Source organism: Mixophyes fleayi, chromosome 11, assembly GCF_038048845.1.
Source record: "Mixophyes fleayi isolate aMixFle1 chromosome 11, aMixFle1.hap1, whole genome shotgun sequence".
Classification (NCBI taxonomy): domain Eukaryota; kingdom Metazoa; phylum Chordata; class Amphibia; order Anura; family Limnodynastidae; genus Mixophyes; species Mixophyes fleayi.
The window spans coordinates 56,982,873-57,004,063 of NC_134412.1; the positions used below are offsets into that span (position 1 = coordinate 56,982,873).

The 21,191-nt window shown below is 43.9% G+C and overlaps 1 protein-coding gene across 1 annotated transcript; it reads left to right on the forward strand.

Moving 5' to 3' along the window:
• The first annotated feature begins 16,887 nt into the window (after positions 1-16,887).
• Positions 16,888-20,129, forward strand: LOC142107165 (uncharacterized). Its single transcript, XM_075190369.1, has 4 exons — positions 16,888-17,037; positions 17,362-17,464; positions 17,836-17,962; positions 18,635-20,129. The coding sequence occupies exons 2-4, from the start codon at positions 17,416-17,418 to the stop codon at positions 19,560-19,562; spliced, it is 1,104 nt and encodes a 367-aa protein (XP_075046470.1). The 5' UTR covers positions 16,888-17,037; positions 17,362-17,415; the 3' UTR covers positions 19,563-20,129.
• The last annotated feature ends 1,062 nt before the right edge of the window (positions 20,130-21,191 follow it).

Below are 21,191 nucleotides of genomic sequence, written 5' to 3' on the forward strand. Positions count from 1 at the left end.
CTGAGAATATCTGCTGACTGTCTAGTGTTGCAGAGATAGTAAAGGATCAACTGATAGCAAATAATCTCATATCCTACATGTTTTACAAGCATACACAAATATTTACATTTATGTGTAATTCCCAAGGTGTACAATATATTACCTTTTAGTTTTCCTTACAATTTTAATACACATAATTACATTAAAAACAGTCATCTCTTTTTACAGAAATGTAAGTAAAGAAATTGACCTGTAGAGATCTAGGGGCACATTTAGAGTTTGATGCATTTGTGCCCCAAATAGGAAAATGATGCTTCCAGATCAAACATGGTGGTATTTACGGAAGACGTAACAAGTGTGTATGCTCACAACCCATAATAGCTCAGAGATAGCGTAAGATGGGGCTTAATAGTATTAATATCAAATACCAAATCACATTACCCTGTATATGCATAATATAATAATGTAATCAGGGACAGAACAGTGCTTTGACGGGTCCCAAAGTAAAATCTGGGTAGGCATGCGCGGGTCACATGATGCCCTCTGCTTTGCTCTTTTGAGAGCAGAGTTGTGGCCTCCGACATGGTGCAAGGTGGGCGACCCAACATTGTTGTGCCCCCCTCACCTCCGGGCCTCATAGCATTTGCACTCAATTGTGCCAATGAATGTAGTTAAGTGTTAAATACACAAGAGAGAATAGTTTCATGACAGTGTTATTAATAGATGGGAAAGGTATATTTTCAATAAAAAAAAGGGATTAAATACAAACACTAATACAAATTAAATTACATGCATTCTTTAAAATCAAATGGGAATCTTCTTTCCTGCGCAGTCTAAATGGAAATGTCAATTAAGTAACGCTAATAATAGGTCACGACTTTATATGCTATAGCCACAACCCTAATGAATTAAGTATTATGTGGTCGATATGCAATCAGCCAATCAGAAGCAGCAAGCTAGTTCTCTTCATTGCTTATTGTTAAACCTGTCCTCCAGAACCCGCAAGAGATATGACTCCTAATAAGCATGAGTGCAGATGCATCCACGTCTAATTGTGTTGCCATTACATAAATACGCCCTTACTGTACTTGGCCTGCACTCACCAACCCTTGCCCACCCCTGTTCCATGTCTCCATACGCTAACAATATGAAAAAATTAAGGTACTGACATATATACGTACACATTTTTGGTATGGATGAACTTGTACAATTGCATATCTTACACACAAAAAAGTATATCCAACTCTAAGGGGGAGATTCAATCCTGCGCGAGGTGCCTCCGGAACGTACATAAAGACACACTGCGCCACTGTGATGGCAGAAATATCTGTTCATTTTTTCTCAAACCCGAAAGAGGTAAGGTGAACAGGCGTGCTCGTGCGGGCAGAGGTCAAACCGTTCTGGCAAACGTGGTATCAAAGGAAAAGGCAAATCGGAGTCAGCAAGCCAAAGGTGAGATACAGCAGAAGCAATCAGGCCGAAGGGAGATCCAGAAGTAGAACCAGAGGAAACCGGGTCGTTACACAGGAGGTCAGTCAGAGAGCAGGGAAACAGGCTGGAACGCTGGAGCATAGGAAGCCCTAGATACTCTGGCACCTACCTAGTGCTAGAGGCAGGTTTAAAGAGTGGAGCCCATTCCCTGTTTGGTGGCAGTGAAGGCGGCGGCCTGAACAGCTGAACACCGACAGGAAGTGCAGAGAAGCGTCCTGTTGCTTGGAAATGGAGACGCGAGCGGACACATGCGCACGGCACTGAGAGACCCTGAAGAAAGAGGATGGCGTCCTGCTGCCTAGTAATGGACCGAGCTGCCGGCAAAGGAAGGCGTCCCTGGCACCGTTGGTGAGTGCGGGGATGGTGCCTGACAGCAACATAAGACTGGTATGAGCTGAGGGGAAGTCTGTGTTGAGAGCATGCCAGCCAGGGACCTGGGATGGAAGAGAAGAGGTCTCGGGATCCCCTGGCAAATATGAGTAAAATGGGGATGTGAGGGAGAAATTACCTCAAAATGTGTCTTCATGTAAACAGAGGACGGAGGTCGCAAGTTCAGAGAGCCATAAGAAGGGGAAGGAGTCCCTACAATAATAAATAAAGAAGAAACCCTGAGAGAAAAAAATTCAGAACCCCAATAAAGAAGAGGTTCGCTGACAAAGCAGTTTGGGGTCAATTAATAGTGGCAGCATTAAGGATCTTCCATATAGTCTCTGGGCCTGATTCATTAATGAAAGTTAAGCAAAAAATTGAGTATGTTTTCTTACTCAAGTTTTCTGGACAAAACCATGTTGCAATGCAAGGGGTTCAAATGAGTTTATTGTTTTGCACATAAGGAAAATACTGTGTGTTTTTTTCATGTAGCACACAAATGCTTGATTGCTTATTTGTACACTGAAATGTAAAGTAGATCTAGGACATGCCCTAACCCAAATATAAATCTGCCATCACATTTCAAATTTACCTCTCCTCCAATGCAACATGGTTTTGCCATAGTTGCTTACTTTTGCTTAACTTTCCTTAATGAATCAGGCCCTCCGTGTCTAAAGAGGACATTTAATGAGACCCTATGGAGAGGGTTGAAGTAAGACACAGTGTAGCAGCATTTGGTCGGAAAAGGTGTTATAGCTCAAGGGGTGAAGAAATGGATGCAAGGGGACACTAGTAAGAGTGCAGACCTACCAAACCAGGCTGAGAGTGCACAGAGGCTGAATACCAAGTTCTGCTGAACTATTTCACTCATCTCTATGTACCACATTTATAGAAAAACATCACATTTTATTATTATGCACTTAAAAACATCCTCCAGCGCTTTATCTAGACTCCTCCATGTTCGTTCATTGGTGAATTCCCACCACGAGAACTATTGATTAAAACTGTGATACAATCAATATGAATTGCTGCTTCAAAATAAGACAACATATTTTACTGTTTTCCTTCAGTCATATAAATTTCTTAATGGACTGATCTATTGTTTATTAAAATGATAGATATAATACAAAAGTTATATTATGTCAATCCTTTTTCCCCTCTCAGAAAACATTTATGTAAGCAGAGCGATAGAACCATTCACTTTAAAAAGTTACAGCCGGAAAAAATTATTTATTGCTACAGCAAATAAAAAAAAATCAGTTTCTCTTTCGGTTAATGCTTCCTGAGATGGCATAAACAGAACAGGTATTACAGCTGTATAATTACAGCTGTGATACATGATAAACAGGTTTCCCCCTTGGCAGGTGGAAACTTCGCTGTCCGTAACCATTTTCATGTATAGGGCACAGTAAAAATCAAACAAAACATATCTTCAGTTCTATTTTTGTAGCCAATATGGCTTTTCAGCCTGTGATAAATAGAGCCCTTGTTGTTACAGAATTGATGCTGAGGTTTCTCATCCAATGCTGTGAACAAGACACATTGGGCCTGAATCATTAAGGAAAGTAAGGCAAAAAAAAGGAGTAAATATTCTCCAGGACAAACCATGTTACAAAGCAAGGGGTGGAAATCAGTTTATTATTTTGCACATAAGTTAAATACTGGCTGTTTTTTCATCTAACACACAAATACTTAATGACTTATGGCAAAACTGCAGTCTCTACCCATGACTTGCTGTAGAGGTGTTGCAAGTCTCGGGCAGTCATCTTTACCCCAGGGTTGTGCAAGGTGAGGGTTCCAGTCCCACCACCTCTGCATTTTCAGGTCACCTATGGGCCCTGTCTCTGGAGGCAAAGGCACCTTGACTCCAAACACCACCGGCCTTAGAGCACCAGACCAAGGAGATCCTGTCACTAATTTTAGTGAGTCAACTCACTGCTGACTTTGCCCAAAATTGGTGAAAATGTAGACAGCTGTGAAGGGATCATTAGAAAATAGACTGGAAATGACTGTTAATGATATAAATAGAAATATAGGAGCAAAAACAGCTCACAATCACATAATGTTACCTGTTTTTCACAATTTTTAATTAAATCCAGATCCAAAACCAAAACGAAAACCTTTCCCAACTTTTGGGCAAAACCATAAACAAAACCAAAACACGAAGACGTTTGAGAACCAAAACCATAAACAAAATCAAAACACGGGGTCGGCACATAGTTCTAATTTATTTATCTAAATAAAATGTTAGATTGTTATCTACATTTGTCTGGGGGGGTTCATAATAAAACAGGGAAGGACAATCATAAATCTGACCTGTACATTTTCTTAGCACATGTTCTCTCACTTTTATACATCTGTGAACCCCGTAGTACTGAATATGGTCCTTAGCCCCGGCTAGCTGGTAGGTGTGGGTAATTTAGGACCAGAACACCCCCGCATAATGCAGGTGTTTAACACAGAGTCTACAATGGTGAGGACAGATGATGTCAGATTGTGCAGTGCACATGGTAACAGACAGTTGGGCACAAGACCATCTGAACAGTATTATCTATGTCTTCTCCTCAAGTTCAAAATATTAATGGGTGTAACCACAGCCAGGGCTGCCAGAGGAATTCAGGGCCCCAGTACAACAACTTCATGGGGCCCCCTCATAATTGAGAATGTAAAAAAATGTGCACCGCCGCGCTGCTGATGGGTGTGTTCATACAATTGGGGACGTGGCTATGCATCATTGGGCATGGTCAGGCCACCCTCCTACAGAAAATAAACCTGCATTGTTGTGTACACCATTGAACAGTCACCAAAAATTGGGATTGGCCCACTAGAATCACAACATTTCACACACTCTGCTGCTCTGTCCTACCTGTTCTTCTCACTTTCACCACCTGTGGCTGCAGGTTTCTTTAGTTGCGGCTTGTCTGGATCCTGGAATGTTGGGGGTCTTATTTGGAAAAAAAATGGGTACATTTAGAAAATTACAGCCAGCCCCGGCGTTAAATCAATACCATCCACATATTTATAATTAGGCCTTCCTCCAGACCCAACATTAAAATAATAGTATTCACATTTAATAAATAAGCCTATTTCCCTTCCTGCAAACAGCCCCAGCAATACCTATTTCCCGCTACCATCACTGCCATTAAATAATTCATAGTCACATTTAATCAATAGACCTCATTCTCCCCAAACTCACCCCCACATTCAATAGCCCCCAAACCACCCCATCTTAAATTAATAGTCCCCACTATTAAATTGCCTCACCATCACCCTACAAACAAAATAGCACCCATTAATTAGCCACCACCTACCTCGCACACACTACATTGCAACAAGCCCCCTGTGCCATCACACACACATTACTGTGCCCCTTCATCACAACTACACTGTGCCCCCTTATGCTCACATTACACCCTCCATGCTGCTTTCACCCCTTCTTTTTCACTCTGTGCCTTTCTCCCCCTTCTTTTTCATTCTGTGCCTCTCTCCCCCTTCTTTTTCACTCCAGGCCTCTCTCCCCCTTATTTTTCATTCTGTGCCTCTCTCCCCCTTCTTTTTCACTCCGTGACTCTATCCCTCTTCTTTTTTACTCTATGCCTCTCTCCCCCCTTCTTTATAGCACTGTCCCTTTCTACTTTCCTCCTCTTGCCTCTCCGTTTCTTTACTTACCTTTTGTTAGCTTCTTTCTTTTCTTTTCTTCTCTTCTTTCTTCTTGCTTTGTGTTATTATTATTATTATTATTATTAATTTTTATTTATAGGGCGCCACAAAGTATCCGTAGCGCCGTACAAGGACAAACAATGGCACAGTACAAGGTGAAACAGCACAGCACAAGTAACAGTAAGCACTATAACTCTGGGGGCTCAGGCACAGCATGAAAGAGAGGGAGGGAGGGGAAAAGTGAGTACAGGCAGGTAACTTAGGCCCAAGAGGGTGGGCACGGATGACAGGTTGAGAGTCACTGAGGGGAGCGGAGAGAAGCGAGAGGAGACAGAGGGCAGAGGGACTGAGAGGAGGTGAGCTGAGTAGCTGGAGAGCGCAGTTAAAAGTGATGGAAACAGAAGATAGGAGAGCCCAGAAGGTAGGAGTGTTCTCTGCGGTGCTCCTCACTGACTGACGGGCCCAACAGTCAGTGTGAACGGAGCAGAGAGGAGGGACGGTGGCACCGCGATTACGTGTATGTCATTTTTATTTCTTATTTGTCCAGTTCCCCCCACCAACGAACGAGTCGGACCCAACCCCCCACCCCCCCTTTTGCGAAAAAAACCCAAAAAAGCAAAGAATCACAATAAAAAAAATTAAGAAAAATAAAAATTAAAAATTAGCAGTGAGGGCCCAGGCTGGGCCGCCTGGCATGGCCCAGGTAAAATGTAACCGCACCCCCCCCCCCTCTCGGCGGCCCTGATTACAGCTGATTAACTCCAAACTCCACCAGCACAGTTCTGAAGCATTGTGATTTGAAGCCTTCATTTGCTGATAAGTGACAGGACAGTTTCATGGGCTTTTAAGAAGGGAGATAAAAGAGGGAGAGAGCATAATATATTATTTTAACTATTATTTTAATATTTTACATGCATAATTAGAGGTAAAAGTTGATGCAGGGTCTTAATCACTGTACTTACTATAAAATAATGAATTTAGCAGAAAGAAAGAGGGGACATTATTGAAGCATTTAACTACATAAAAAGTATCTGTTCAGGAGTATTTCCAGAATAACATAAATTTTAGAACAAGATGATTTTGGGGGATATTCTTAAACGTTGAGTAGTGAAAAATGGAGTAAAGCACTGACACATTTTGAAAGGCTTTACCAGTGTTTCTATAGAGAATATATAGACGTTGAGTAAAATACTACTGAAAACACAATACCAATATTTTGTGAGACAAAAGGATAAAGCAGCATGCATAACTTTAAGCGGTCTGTAAAACCATTTGTACTTTTTGAATATAATTCTTATTTATGTAACTTTATATAACTATCGTAGCTGCGTCATGCTTTTTTGTTCCTGATTGTCGTTAGAGGGTAAGTTAATCAGAGCTGTTTGTCCTTTCTGCACTGTGTTGAGACTTTGCTCTGCAGATCATGACGAAGGGACAGACTTTGATACAGGACAGAAACACATCACAGCTTAGTTCTAAAAGCAATCAGATAAGAATTATTACTAACAGCACATTTATCTTTAGCTGACAATAGAAATACACTAATCGCTTCCACGTGTGTGTGTTATTCTCTTGAAACTCTAAACTACAGTATAATAAAAACATCACATATTTTATTAGGGGATAAAACCAGAGACATCTGACTCAGTGCTAATGAAAACCCCTGGGTATATTAAAATAACCAATTCTCAGCAAATATTGGTATATGTGACATTGCACTCTTATTAGACAATGTTAGTGGCTAGACGAGAAAAGCAGTGGGTTAAAATACTTATGTAGTGACATTTGGATAGAGAACATGCTACTTTTTACCCAAGCAATTTTTATTTTGGACTAATATGACTTTCTTTTGGTAGCACATTGGGATAAATATATTTTAATTTATTTTTAATACCCGTGGAGACATAGGGAAAAAAAAACTAATTTAGGGATTCTGGCAATGCTATTGGCCAAATGGTTTAATCTACCAAATAATTGCCTAATACAAGCTCACAGAAAAGAGCTGATTCAGGTCTCACTTAGTTTTTCTTGCCCTGACTAATACTAGCAGCATGTCCTGGAAATGTTACATTGTGACTTCACAAGATCCTCCATTCTAAAAGTGTCCCGCACTCCACAATGGAAATGTATGGCACTCTGCCTGAAGACCAAATACATTTTGTGTATTCTGTAAATTATAGTCCTTTATCCTGTTTTTTTGTTATTTGTGTATAGTAAACAGTGCCCCCATCATTTCCACACAAACAGTCCCATTCAAAATTAGTTCCACAAAACTGTAGCTTTTCACTTTTTTTAAATTAAATTCCTATTTACTGTGTGCAGCGATGTAAAAATTACATTTTCATGGGGGTAGGTGGGGGAGGGGGGGGGGCAAAAGGCCAAGGACTACTATAGAGCTTGGAGCCCCTTATTCTTGCGTTTGGTATCTCGTTTTACGACAGTTGTAACAATGATATATAAAGATTCCCAATCCAAGTATGGCTCATTAATTACTTGCAAGTCTATTTAAGTTGCGCTGGATCCTAGGAGCCAGTTGGTTGATGGGCATAGATGTGAAGGCAGTCTGTACATTTTTATCTGGAAATCTTCTGAGGCAAGCAAATGGGAGTGTGACTACAAATACCACTAATATTGAGTCTGTTTACACTGATCTGTAATTGCACTTCATTGACCATTTGAAATGTTTGGAGAAATGTAACTGTGTCTGCGACTAAAATACATACAGTATATTTACAGCATACCTCACAACTGCTCCAATTTAGGTAGGACAATCCCAGCTTGTCATCGTCCAGACTATTGGCCTCTTTGTTCTGAGGGTTCATATGTTGGGAGGTATAACCACTATCACTTTAAACAGCATGTGAGATTTTAGGGGAGGGGTTAAGGGTAGCCTAGCGCCTTCAGATGCGCTAGACACGCCTTTGTGGTGTGTTGTAATGTCCCATTGTGACATTACACATAGTCCTTATTAAAATTTTTGAAAAGCTGGGTCATAGGTAAACCCCCCCAAGCCTGGGGCACTGTATAATTGAGGTGGAAGAACCCTGACCCACTTCACATGGCTCCGCTTGAAAAGCAAGAGCTGTGTGCACCTAACAGTAGTGCATGCAGCATTGCGCATGTATATTATAGGGATAGGAAGAGTTGGAGAGCAGCCAAGCACTGTCTAATATTATAGCCACACCCCCATGCATGCTGGTCTCGCCCACTGGTGGCGTGGTGTGGAAACCCCCCTCTACAAATCCTGCGTTTGTCCCTGTGGGTGGTTTGTTCACAGTAACTTTCAATAAAATATATATGTTTACAGTAACTGGGTGACTTTGGAGTATGCTTCTTATATGTTGTATTTCCCCCAACTGTCCCAAGTTTCCCTCAGTTTTATCTAGCATTATCTTGATGAATTCTGGTGCAATGAGTCACTTTAGGACTCAGGGCACAGCAAAATCATTATGCTCATAGCGTTGCATCCAAAAATATGATCCACTAATAATTGCTAATAAATTGGATTGCTTCAATTGTCTTTTGAGACTAGTGAAACATTTTGATTTGTGGTAATCTTTTGTGGATGCAATGTTATTGGCAACTGACCATTATGGGTATGTCTACATGAGGCAGCTCTCAGGCATCACGCTCTGAAGGTAGCAGAATTAAGGGAATATTATATAAAACACCAGGATCCAGAACTCACCTGTATAGGGAGGCTCGGGCCCTGAACGGGTAAGAAAGGCATGGAGAAGCTACTGACTGAGGGCAGTGCAATATAGCCTTGGGCAGGGGAGACCATGTCCAACAGCATCCTGAGATGCAGAAATAAATAGTGGTGTCAGAGCCTATTTTGGGGAGACAAAGTGGTCCAAAAGGAGAATCGCAGGAGTGTGTTTGAAGGAGGAGGTGTTTTCTTTGTTGAGCCCACAGTGAGAGCCTCTGGGGAAGTAGAGGCAGCACACAAGAGAAATATGAGCCTGCCAGTGAACACTGCTTAAACATGGAGTGTGAGTACAGAGATGGAAGTGATTACAAAGAGTGGCTCAGCTAGAGAGAAAGCTGCAAGAGGGAGAGCTATCACTACAGAGGGTCTATCTACTATAAAGAGTGAAGTTAGAGGGGAATCTGTCACAGAGAGAGTTGACACAGAGAGATCTAATACAGAGAGTGTTGTCAGAGAGAAAGTGTGGGAAGGTGGGGGGAGGGATGTCCGGGAACCTAAAAGGCAGCAGGGGAAAAAGGCTCCTGTTCTCGTGTGCCAAGCACTTGTTATGCTGTAAGGGAAAGGGGAAAATACAGGGGAGGCAGCTCCGCAAGGTGAGTGCACCACGGGAACTCACGTAAGCGGGTCTACGACGACGACTCCCTCTATCCCTGCTACTCCAGGGGTTCTCACTTGCAGGGGTCTTCCGAAGACCTTTTAATTGCCTGTAAAACAAAGGAGACCAAGCCACACAGAACAATCCCTTCCCCCAACACCCCAGGTACTCACCCTTTCTTCTCCTCGAAGGAAATCCTCCCACTCACACGTCCTCTGCCGCCCGGGTCCACTGGAACTCTGTCGCTTCACATGCCTCCGCCTGCGGCCCGAGCCCCGGCTTGTCTTGAGGCTCAGGACTTTAGGTGCCCTTTCGGATGGGTAGAGGGGCTTTGTAAGCCACTCTCAGTATCTTATCCACTAACTATCAAGGGACCAAGTGTCCCCTACGCTACCCAGGGATCTAACGTACAGCTAAATCAGGGCCTATCGCCTACTACCAACTATAAGGGCCTACTGCCCTGCTATCCACCAGGACCTACTGTCCCTCTAACCACGAGAACCCAATGTCCTTTTCACAACTACAGGGCTGTCACCCTGCTACTCTGTCAGGAGCCTAGCGCCCCACTAGTTCAGAGGCCTGCGCCTCTCTACGCTCAAGGGCCTTGCGCCCTGCTACTCTCAAGGGCCTTGCGCCCTGCTACGCTCAAAGGCCTTGCGCCCTGCTGTGCTCAAGGGTCTTGCGCCTTGCTACACTCAAGGGCCTTGCGTCCTACTAACTCTCAAGGACCTTACGCCCTGCTAAGTCAAAAGTCTTACGCACTGCTAACTCAAGGGCCTTACTCCCTGCTAACTCAAGGGCCTTGTGCCCTGCTAACTCAAGGGCCTTTCGCTCTGCTACACCTACCTATTGGGCCTTGTGCCCAAGTGCTACCACTGGGTAGCACGCAGGGCTGGACTGGCCATCTGGCACTTCTGGCAAATGCCAGAAGGGCCGATGGCTGGATAGGTCGGCCCGACTCCTCCCATCTTCTTGGTGGCTGGAACCAGGAACCAGCCACCTCTGCTGCGCGCTCCTCAGGTCCCTCCCCCGTTATGCTGTGCACTGGTGCACTGTTACACTGGTGAGTTCCCTGGTTTATTTTTGGTTTTTTTTTACTGAAGAGGGGGGAAGGGGTGCCCGCGATTTTCGGGGGGTGCCGCGATTTTCGGGGGGGGGGGGGGGTTGCGTGGGTGCCCTCATTCTCGCGCGGGGGGGGTCAAGAGTGTGAAAGAGCCATGGGGTGCTGGGAAAGGGGGTGAAATAGCCAGGGGGTGCTGGGAGAGGGGGTGAGAGCCAGGGGGTGCTGGGAGAGGGGGTGAGAGCCATGGGGTGCTGGGAAAGGGGGTGAGATAGCCAGGGGGTGCTGGGAGAGGGGGTGAGAGCCAGGGGGTGCTGGGAGAGGGGGTGAGAGCCAGAGGGTGCTGGGAGAGGGGGTGAGAGAGCCAAAGGGGGTGCTGGGAAAGGGGGTGAGAGAGCCGAAGGAGGTGCTGGGAAAGGGGGTGAGAGAGCCAAAGGGGAAGAGGTGGTGAGAGAGCCAGTGGGTGCTAGGAGAAGGGGTGAGAGAGCCAGGGGGTGCTGGGAGAGGGGGTGAGAGCCAGGGGGTGCTGGAAGAGGGGATGAGAGCCAGGAGGTGCTGGGAGAGGGGGTGAGAGAGCCAAAGGGGGTGCTGGGAAAGGGGGTGAGAGAGCCGAAGGAGGTGCTGGGAAAGGGGGTGAGAGAGCCAAAGGGGAGGAGGTGGTGAGAGAGCCAGGGGGTGCTAGGAGAAGAGGTGAGAGAGCCAAGGTGTGCTGGGAGAGGGGGTGAGAGCCATGGGGTGCTGGGAAAGGGGGTGAGATAGCCAGGGGGTGCTGGGAGAGGGGGTGAGAGCCAGGGGGTGCTGGGAAAGGGGGTGAGAGCCAGGGGGTGCTGGGAGAGGGGGTGAGAGAGCCAAAGGGGGTGCTGGGAAAGGGGGTGAGAGAGCCGAAGGAGGTGCTGGGAAAGGGGGTGAGAGAGCCAAAGGGAAAGAGGTGGTGAGAGAGCCAGTGGGTGCTAGGAGAAGGGGTGAGAGAGCCAGGGGGTGCTAGGAGAAGGGGTGAGAGAGCCAAGGGGTGCTGGGAGAGGGGGTGAGAGCCAGGGGGTGCTGGGAGAGGGGGTGAGAGCCGAGGGGTGCTGGGAGAGGGGGTGAGAGCCAGGAGGTGCTGGGAAAGGGGGTGAGAGAGCCAAAGGGGAAGGGGGTGCTGGGAGAGGGGGTGAGAGAGCCAGAGGGTGCTGGGAGAGGGGGTGAGAGAGCCAAAGGGGAAGGGGGTTCTGGGAGAGGAGGTGAGAGAGCCAAAGGGGAAGGGGGTGTTGGGAGAGGGGGTGAGAGAGCCAAAGGGGAAGGGGGCACTGAGAGAGGGGGTGAGAGAGCCAAAGGGGAAGGGGGCGCTGGGAGAGGGGGTGAGAGAGCCAAAGGGGAAGGGGGCACTGGGAGAGGGGGTGAGAGAGCCAAAGGGGAAGGGGGTTCTGGGAGAGGGGGTGAGAGAGCCAAAGGGGAAGGGGGTGCTGGGAGAGGGGGTGAGAGGGCCAAAGGGGAATTCGAATGTCAGGGATGCAGCTATCATAAAACACAAGTAATAATGAAGAATGGAAATGCACAGAGGGGACAAGTGTTAAAAAAAATAAAAAATCAAGCCTTCATACTCCATTCACTTATATTTTCTATACCCCCCACTCCTAAATTTCTGCTTCGACCACTGCCCTCTATTCCTGCTCCCGACTGCCTGTGTGAGCTGACAGCTGCTGATCCCTCCTCGCCCAGCACCCAGTAGGAGAACAGAACACAGGATGCAATATTCAGGTAAGTTCATATATTTTCTTGTGAGCAATATGTTTTTAACCATCCTTTCTTGAACTGGGGACACTACAGCGTATCCAATAATGTTTAACACTATGTATTGCTCATTATTGCGCTGTAATGTTTTTTGCATATTTATCTGTACAGAGATTTTTAATAAAGAGGAAAAAACATTGCTTGTCATAAATTTTATCTGTAATTGTGTCAATATATCTATTTTTGTTTGCATTGTAAATGATGTATTAAGCTGCTCTTGGGACTCACACTCAGTATCTGATATGCTGTACCAATTTTTATTTGTGAATGAGTTTTTGTCTGAGCTTTACTAATGATTTGGGGGCACTACTATGGCATAATGTTATTTGGGGTCACTATTGTGGCATAATATGATTTGGAGGCACTGTTGTGACATAATATGATTTGTGGGCACTACTGTATGGTATATGTTTTGGGGGCACTACTATGCCATAATATGATTTGTGGGCACTTCTGCATGACCAAATATGAATTGAGGGTAATACTATGTGGCATAATATGACCTTGGGGCACTACGATATGGCATAATATGAACTGGGCACACTACGGTGTGGCATCATATGAACTTCTGCCAAAGGCAAATCTTTCATTGTTGAATATGATGGGAGCCCAAAGAAGTTGCTGTATCGGGGCCCAAAATTCCTCTTGTCAGCCCTGCCTGTGAGTCAAGGGGGAACACATCTCCAGGTAAATAATCTAAATGTTTTCTATCTAATCAAACTGATGGATCACATCCAATTATTTCTCACCCACCTCCTCTGTCCCCCTTAATTTATATACTGTGTTATTTAAAATGAATAGAAAAGACGCATATCCAATTACTGTAGTAAAACAAAAATATTTTTCTCTGACATTTTGCTGTAGATGGAAATACTTTTAATGCGGCGGTGTGGGTTCAACTGATCATTCAATAGTTATGTTTTTTAGATATATGTTAGTTTTATTTCATGTGGAATGATTCATGAAAATTCTGCCATTACTATTTAATTGAGGGAAAAGGGTACCTGTTACCTATATGTGTGTGTAAGTACTCTGTTTGTTGTTGCTATTTTGTGGGAGATTTGAAAAAAGCAAAACATTGTTTCCTACACTGGCGTCTGTATAATTGGTGGTATTGCTGTAGTATGGGGTGGCGTGCTGGTGGCAATGTTGTAGTGTGTTTGGTGCTTAGTATTGCTAATAAGTAGGAGAGGGTATTGCTATAATGTAGGGGGTGACGCTGGATGCTGTAATGTGGGGGGTCATGCTGGACGCTGTAATGTAGGGGGTGATGATGGACGCTGTAATGTGGGGGATGATGCTGGATGCTGTAATGTGGGGGGTGATGCTGGATGCTGTAATGTGGGGGGTGATGCCAGTTGCTGTAATGTGGGGGGTGATGCCGGTTGCTGTAATGTGGGGGTGATTGATGTAGTATGAGTGTGTGTGGGGGGTTATTTATTGCTGTAATTTGGGTACTAATAATGTATTGTCATGGTATTTATTGATGTAATTGGGGTGCTAATAATGTAATGTTGAGGGTCATTAGGAGAAATAAATACCCCCCCCCCCACACACACACACACTCATACTACATCATGTTGTACTGCGCCAGCACCAGTGTGCAACAATATAGTGCATGGAGCCCACAACACGTGGACCTGTGTGCTTTAAATGCCAGGGCTGATTTTTAGTCCCAGTCCGGCCCTGGTAGCACCCCTCTCTCTACCTATGGGGCCTAGTGCCCTCTTCTCTCTAACTATGGAGCCTTGTGCCCGAGAGAACCCTACATAGGTTTTAACTACGCCTTGTGCCCACTACCTGGGCCTCAGGCCTAATGCCCGAAATGCCCCGGACTTTATGCCTGACTTAATTGAGGGTTTTATACTCACCTGCTCTGCGCAGGACTCTCAACTTGCCCCTACGTCGTCGACCCCGGATCTTCCAGACCCTCCAGACGGCGGCGCCTTTTCTCCGGTTCGGCGCTCTGCTTCCCGCTGCTTTCGTGGCAGGGTAACTCACAGCCCTTACAAGGGCTCCCTGCCAATTCCGGGTTGTCCGCCGCTGGACGTCCCACGACGTCCTCTCAATACTTCTCCGCCGGCGAACTGACTTTAAGTTGGCGGCACGCGGCGGTGCCGATGTCACTCCGCGGTGAAGCCAGCCCTGATTGGCTCGCCGCGGTGCCAACAGTATAAACGGCCGGAGGTGAGCCAGGATTGGCTCACCTATCCGGCCGCCGATTGATCAGCAGGGGAGGTGAGCCCTGATTGGCTCACTTGCCCTCTGCTGCCGGAACCTGTAGGGGAGGAATGGAGGTACTCACCGCTGGAACGCAGGACCAGTGAGTAGTTTGTAGTCTCTTTTTTCTTTGCCCTCTTACTGGGCATTGCTGATGCAGGGCACCTCTTCACAAAGCTGCTAGAGGGAAAGTTGCCATTATCAGAGGGTTGTCTGCCACAACCAGGGCTGTCAGAGAGAGGGCTTTCAGAGGGAGAACTGCATTTATAAGAGAGAATGCTTCCAGAGAGATTGTTGCTAATTTCAGAGAGAATTCTGCTTGAGGCAAGTGTTATCCCAACAAAGAGAAACTGTATAGTGGGAGTTCAGATGCCGAGAGGGAGTCCAGATTTGGTCAAGGTGTCCAGAGGGAGTACACTAAATAATTCCCTTATGGTGAGTAATAAAAATGATTTGGGATAATGAAATAAATCTATCTAACTCATGGAGAGTATGGTGAGGGACATAGTCAAATAGACCATATGAAGATGAGGGGGTTGGTAGTCCAGGCTGTGTTAAAACAGTTCAAGGCAAGATCTTTAGTTTAGGTGTACTGCTGTAAAGGGATTCAGCCATGTGTATAGTGCAGTGCACAGTTGTAATTGTTGCTTACATATGGCATGGACATGGACCAAGTCGGAAGTCTTCATGGGCACTTGAAGTAGGGTTCAAAGACTTCGGTAGGTCCCAAATAATTCTCCTTCACCTGGAACACCTGGGACAGGTCTGGACTCTCTCCAGACTCCTGGAACAAATCTGCACCCTCTCTGGACACCAGGACCGTGTCTGGACTCACTCTGGATATTTGGATCGGTTCTAGACTCTCTCAGGACCTCTGGACTGGAAATAGATCTGGGGGTAAATGTATTAACCTCCGGTTTCTTCAACTCCTGTGAGTTTACAAGGCAGCGAAGCTTTAAATTTAAGCGCCGAAGACGCCGAACTCGCAGGAGTTGAAGAAACCGGAGATTAATACATTTACCCCCTGGACTCTGTCTAGATCTCTGGCAGCTTGCTCTCTGACTCTAGCAGCTTAGCCCCTAAAACTAGTAGATCCCCTCTTGAAATTGCAACTCTCACTCAGACACTGGCAGTTCCCTATGCAAAACTATCAGCTGCTTCCAGTAAACTGATAGGTCTCCCTGTTGCAATAGAAACTCTCTCTATTAGTGTGACAGTTCTCTCTGTCAAACTGGCAGCTCTCTCTGTTAGACTGGCTGCGTCCTCTGCATTCTCTATAATGGTGTTGCCCCTCTGCTTATGCCTCTCTATACAGCTTCTGCCTCCACAGTATTCAATCTCTTGGCATTTTCTGTGTTCACTGGGAGGCTTGCTGTTTTCAACTGCATCGTCTTGCATTCCCCATTGACTCCTCTCAGACAGGCCACAGCAATGACCACCTCTCCCTCTAGCCGTACTCCCTCGTTCCTCTCTCTCTGGCACCAAACTCCTCACAAATGGCAGCCTCTGATATCACTTCTGTCTCACTGCTTCTCGGGCACAATTGGATGTTTAGTTTTCAGTCCCCTTGGAAGCATTGGACTGCCCCAAGCCAGCATCTTCTCCTAACCTGTCTCTACAATCTCAGGACCCATCCTTTATGAACACAGAAGTGCTGAATGGAGGGGTCATATATAATATAATCCTAGGCATCACAATATTTTTATCACAAAAACATTGCATAAACTCAATCTTGACCTAGTACTTAGCAAGCATTTTCCTATGGTCAACATCTGCAGTTCAATATAGATAAAATAGCACTGCAATTTACTCATAGTTGTTTATCTTGAGTTTTACTCTTTAAGTCTGTTATTTTGTTAAGCCCACACATGACCTGAAATAACCTATAACCCAAAGACCATAGTGGTAGCACTTTTTATTTCACAGTCAGCTGCAGTTTTTGAATAAAAGCAAATACTCAGAAGGTCTCTCCACTTGATTATGACTCAGTGACCATATCTCACTGAGCTCATCAAACTTCCAGCATCACTGTGAAAACAGGGACACGTCAGGAACTCCACGTTGTAAAACTAATCTGAAGTCCAATAAGCTACCTTGGAACACAGACAGGATACATAGATGGTCTAATATAAAGCCAGCCTGCGGCATCAGCATCAACCACAAAGCCAAACACCAAGGAAGCAGGTAAGGAGTGATATTATCCAGTCTTCCTACAGGAGTAGACAGGCACAACATAAAAGATTATAGGGGGGGAGGGGGGGGGGGGGGGGTGGGCTTTGTTTGCAAAATAAGATGGTTTTTCACTTTTGTTATAATTTTATAGGGCATTCTATTTGCAATTCATGGGGTATTGAATGTGTATTACTGCTCACAGATAAAAACTCCCGGCTATGGTATTCCTTTTAATTTTACTGTTTAATGTTTTGTGTTATTGGTTATTAAGTCTTACTACATATCTAAACTACCCAGCACACATTTTCTAATTTCATTATCTATTTTTTTATATAGATTTACTTTGTTGGGGACATTTCCAATATCCCTTGACCCATCCACTGACTCAAAATGTTGGTGAAAGTGGCAGTGTTTGCACTTCTTGTGTGCACAATCACAGGTAAGTACACACAGAGTGACATGAACTTCTGTAGAGTGAAGAAGAAATGAGACAGTAAAAGAAGGGGTCACACAAGATATAATAATGGGAGACATAATATTGTATTGTGCTGTTTTTGTGCCCAGCTAAAGTCACAGAACATCTACATATACTCAATACATATTTACGATATCACACTTAGTAACTTGTAATTATATTAATACATTTTTACAATGCATGTATAAGACTAAGCTGTCTGGAAATGTATTAGTTTGATAAATATATTTGCTACTGCTACAGAGATAGCACCTCACAGAGATGGACACACAGAAGTACATAGAAAGAACATATATGTGTCTTGAATTGTCGTTGATGGAGTCTCCTATTTTTAGGATCTGAGGCTGAAGTCAGCACTGACAAGGTGGTTGATGCTTTCTGGGATTACTTCAGCCAGCTGACCAGCGGTACGAAGGACACTGTGGAGCAGATTCAGCAATCTGACATCAGCAAGCAGCTAAAGTAAGTGAGCAGGGAGTGAGCATGTATAAAACGGCATGCATACAAATTTATGAGAAATGATGCAAGAGACATCGGTGGAGTTTCCCATAGCAACCAATCAGATGTTTGATTTCATTATGTGAATTGCACTAGAAAAAAACTCAGATTAAAATGTTATTGTTTGGATTAACAACACCTTTTTTCTTTTCATCAGTTTTCATAAAAGTCCTCCGGTGTATAGCTGAAATGTACAGTCTACACCTGGTATTACTTAGTTTGTGCAGATTTAGCCATTTGACTAACATACCTGTTCACAATCAGCCTCAAAGTAAATATAATGTATTCATTTTTTCGATACTGTTAAATGCTTACATGGTTTGAAGTTATATAAGAGTAGATTTATAGTTACTGTATGCCTTTGAATGCAGCCTGATGTTCAATGCACATTCATTACAGCTGAGTTGCAGCTTTTACTAATGAGTAATACATTTTCAAAGCCAGGGGAGAAATAATTTTGCAATAATGTTCCAAATTATATTATTATTATTTTTTGCTTTGAAATAGAATGTACACATAGGAAAATTATCTTGTATGATCTCTGACTCCTTCACATGGCCATTGGGTTTTACACTATACTACCAGTAACCTTGATTCTGTTAGTTTTAGTAAATAATTCTCACTTTTCATCCACAGTGTTCTACTTGAGGAAAACCTGAAGAATGTAAACCTTTATGCAGGAGAACTACAGCGCCAACTTATTCCCTTTGCCAAGCAGATTCAAGAACAACTGACACAAGATTCTGAAAAGTTGAGAGAACAAATCAGACATGAGCTGGAGCAGTTGAAGGTCAAACTGTCCCCATATGCAGATGAGGTACACAAGCAGCTGAGCAGGAATGTAGAGGAGCTTCAGTTAAAAGTTGCTCCATATGCAGAGGAGCTTCGAACACAACTGGACAAAAACATCCAGGTAGTCAGCCAGCAGCTAAAGTCTGTAACGAAGAACCTGGAAGCCAAGATCCGAGAAAATGCAGAACACATGCAAGTGTCATTGGTTCCCTACTATCAAGAACTCGAAGTCACAATAGACAACAATGTGGAGCAAATGAGGAAGCAGCTGAAACCCATCACTGATAAAGTGAAAGATAATATAGATCAACAACTGCAGGAACTCTATAAAAGCCTGACCCCCTATGCAGAGGATATGCAAGATGCCCTCCGCAAACAGATCAAGAACATGGACACTGACATGAGGAAGAAGGTAGACCAGATGGAAAGCAAAATCCTGGAGTTCACAGGACAGATGAAAGAGCAACTCTACCCCTATGCAAACCAGCTAAGAGACAAGCTCAATGGAGATATGACAGATGTCAGACAGACACTGGAGCCCTACCTGGCCGAGATGAACCAGCAGATGGACAAGAAGATTGCAGAGTTTAAAGACACAATTGTCCCCTATGCAGATGGCCTGAACCAGGCACTAGTACAGAGAGTGGAGAACATGAAGCAGAAGCTGGGCCAGTACACTGTGACCATGCAGGATCAGATTGATGACATGGGGCAAGATGTCCGAGACAAGATCCGAGATTTCATTAACAGGGGTCTTACCACTGAAAACTGAGGTTTTTATTACTCTGACTTATGCCTTGCGAACAATTTCACTAATAATACACATATCACATATAAAGGATGCTTGCAATTTTATAAAACAAAATGACAAAGCAATGTTGCTGTGACTTGAATTCCAAGCTATTTATATTCAGTCATTATATAGCATTTGCTCATAGTTCGCTCATCCTCCTAAAAGAGGCCCAAGGGATGATCAAATTGTATTGTTCTCAGGTTATTACAATATACTTTGTCTCCAGTGTGAAGTTAAGGTTATACTATCAGTGGTCCTCAAGATGTTATTGAACTCACTTTCAGTATTCTCAAAATTGTAGCAGACAAAGGATATTGGGAGTTGTTGTGCAGTAAATAGCTGGAGGTACATATGTAGTATGCTTGTCATTTAAATACTTTACAGTAAAATAGAAGGAACTCAGTTAATTAGATTACGCCTATTTATGTTTTTGTATTGGTGCATTACTCAATGTTGTATGGCATTTCTCCTTCAGCCATGGAAATGTTAAACCTCCCTGTGCACTTTTTGAATTCCGCTAATAAAATGCAACTCAGCAATGCACAATGTGTCCTGATTCGAGTTAATGAATAGTGTTCTGAAAATAATGTTCTGATTTGATAACCCGTACACAAACATTACTTTTTCCTTGGCAAAGTTCTGCAGTGTTACAATGATTGGATATTTACAAAGTCTGTAAACAGTAATATTTTTGTACATGCATGTATTCTCTATCAATTTTCACAATGCCAACATTTCAATGATCACAGTTACAGACATAAACTGAATTTCTCACCAATCCTAGTAGCTATAATGCTGTCCAAGTCTCTAATGAAGTCAAGCACAGATATTATATATGTAATTATGCTCACAAGTTGCACTTTATTAAAGTAGAATTGTTCTTGCATAAACCCCATGAGTGCCTTTACAGAATCAAATCTAGTTGGCTAAGAGTGAAAATAGAGTTAACCTGTGCAAGGAGTTTTCTTTTCCTCTTCTTAAAGTTACAATGGCAAGGGACATCTTTTCTCTAAATCTACAAGCCGTAGTGCCTAGACAGGGTATGTCACACCCATGGAATATACATTGATTCCAATCACCATCACTGTTACTACAGTTATTGTGTACATATAAAGAGATGCACAAGATACTTTAATTATTATCAAGGGACAAATATCCTAGCCAAATATGTTCATTTGAAATATAGATGTAAATCGACATTCCAAAATGATCATTTCACTAGTGTTTTTGATGACAGTAAAATGATATAATGCAACCACCTGATTCCAGTCACTCCTTAAACACTTCCAATTACATCTGCGGTAGGGTCAGCCAGTGGAATGGCAGCGGTTTTTTTTGATGCTGCTCGCTCTATGCACTGGTAGTGAACACAAGGTGGTCAGGGTGGTCTCCACTGACCTCCCCACCCCACCCCCCACCCCCACACACACATCAAATGCAATCCGGTGTCACTGTTTATTTCTTTTTTAAAAAAAACAAAATAGCTGTTTATTAAAGGAATCAAATGAATATAGTCAATGTACAATCAAGCATCTTACACAGAGATTTTCCCGATTCAAAAGAATATTAAATGCAATACAATATTTTGCACATGAACGTGAATATACA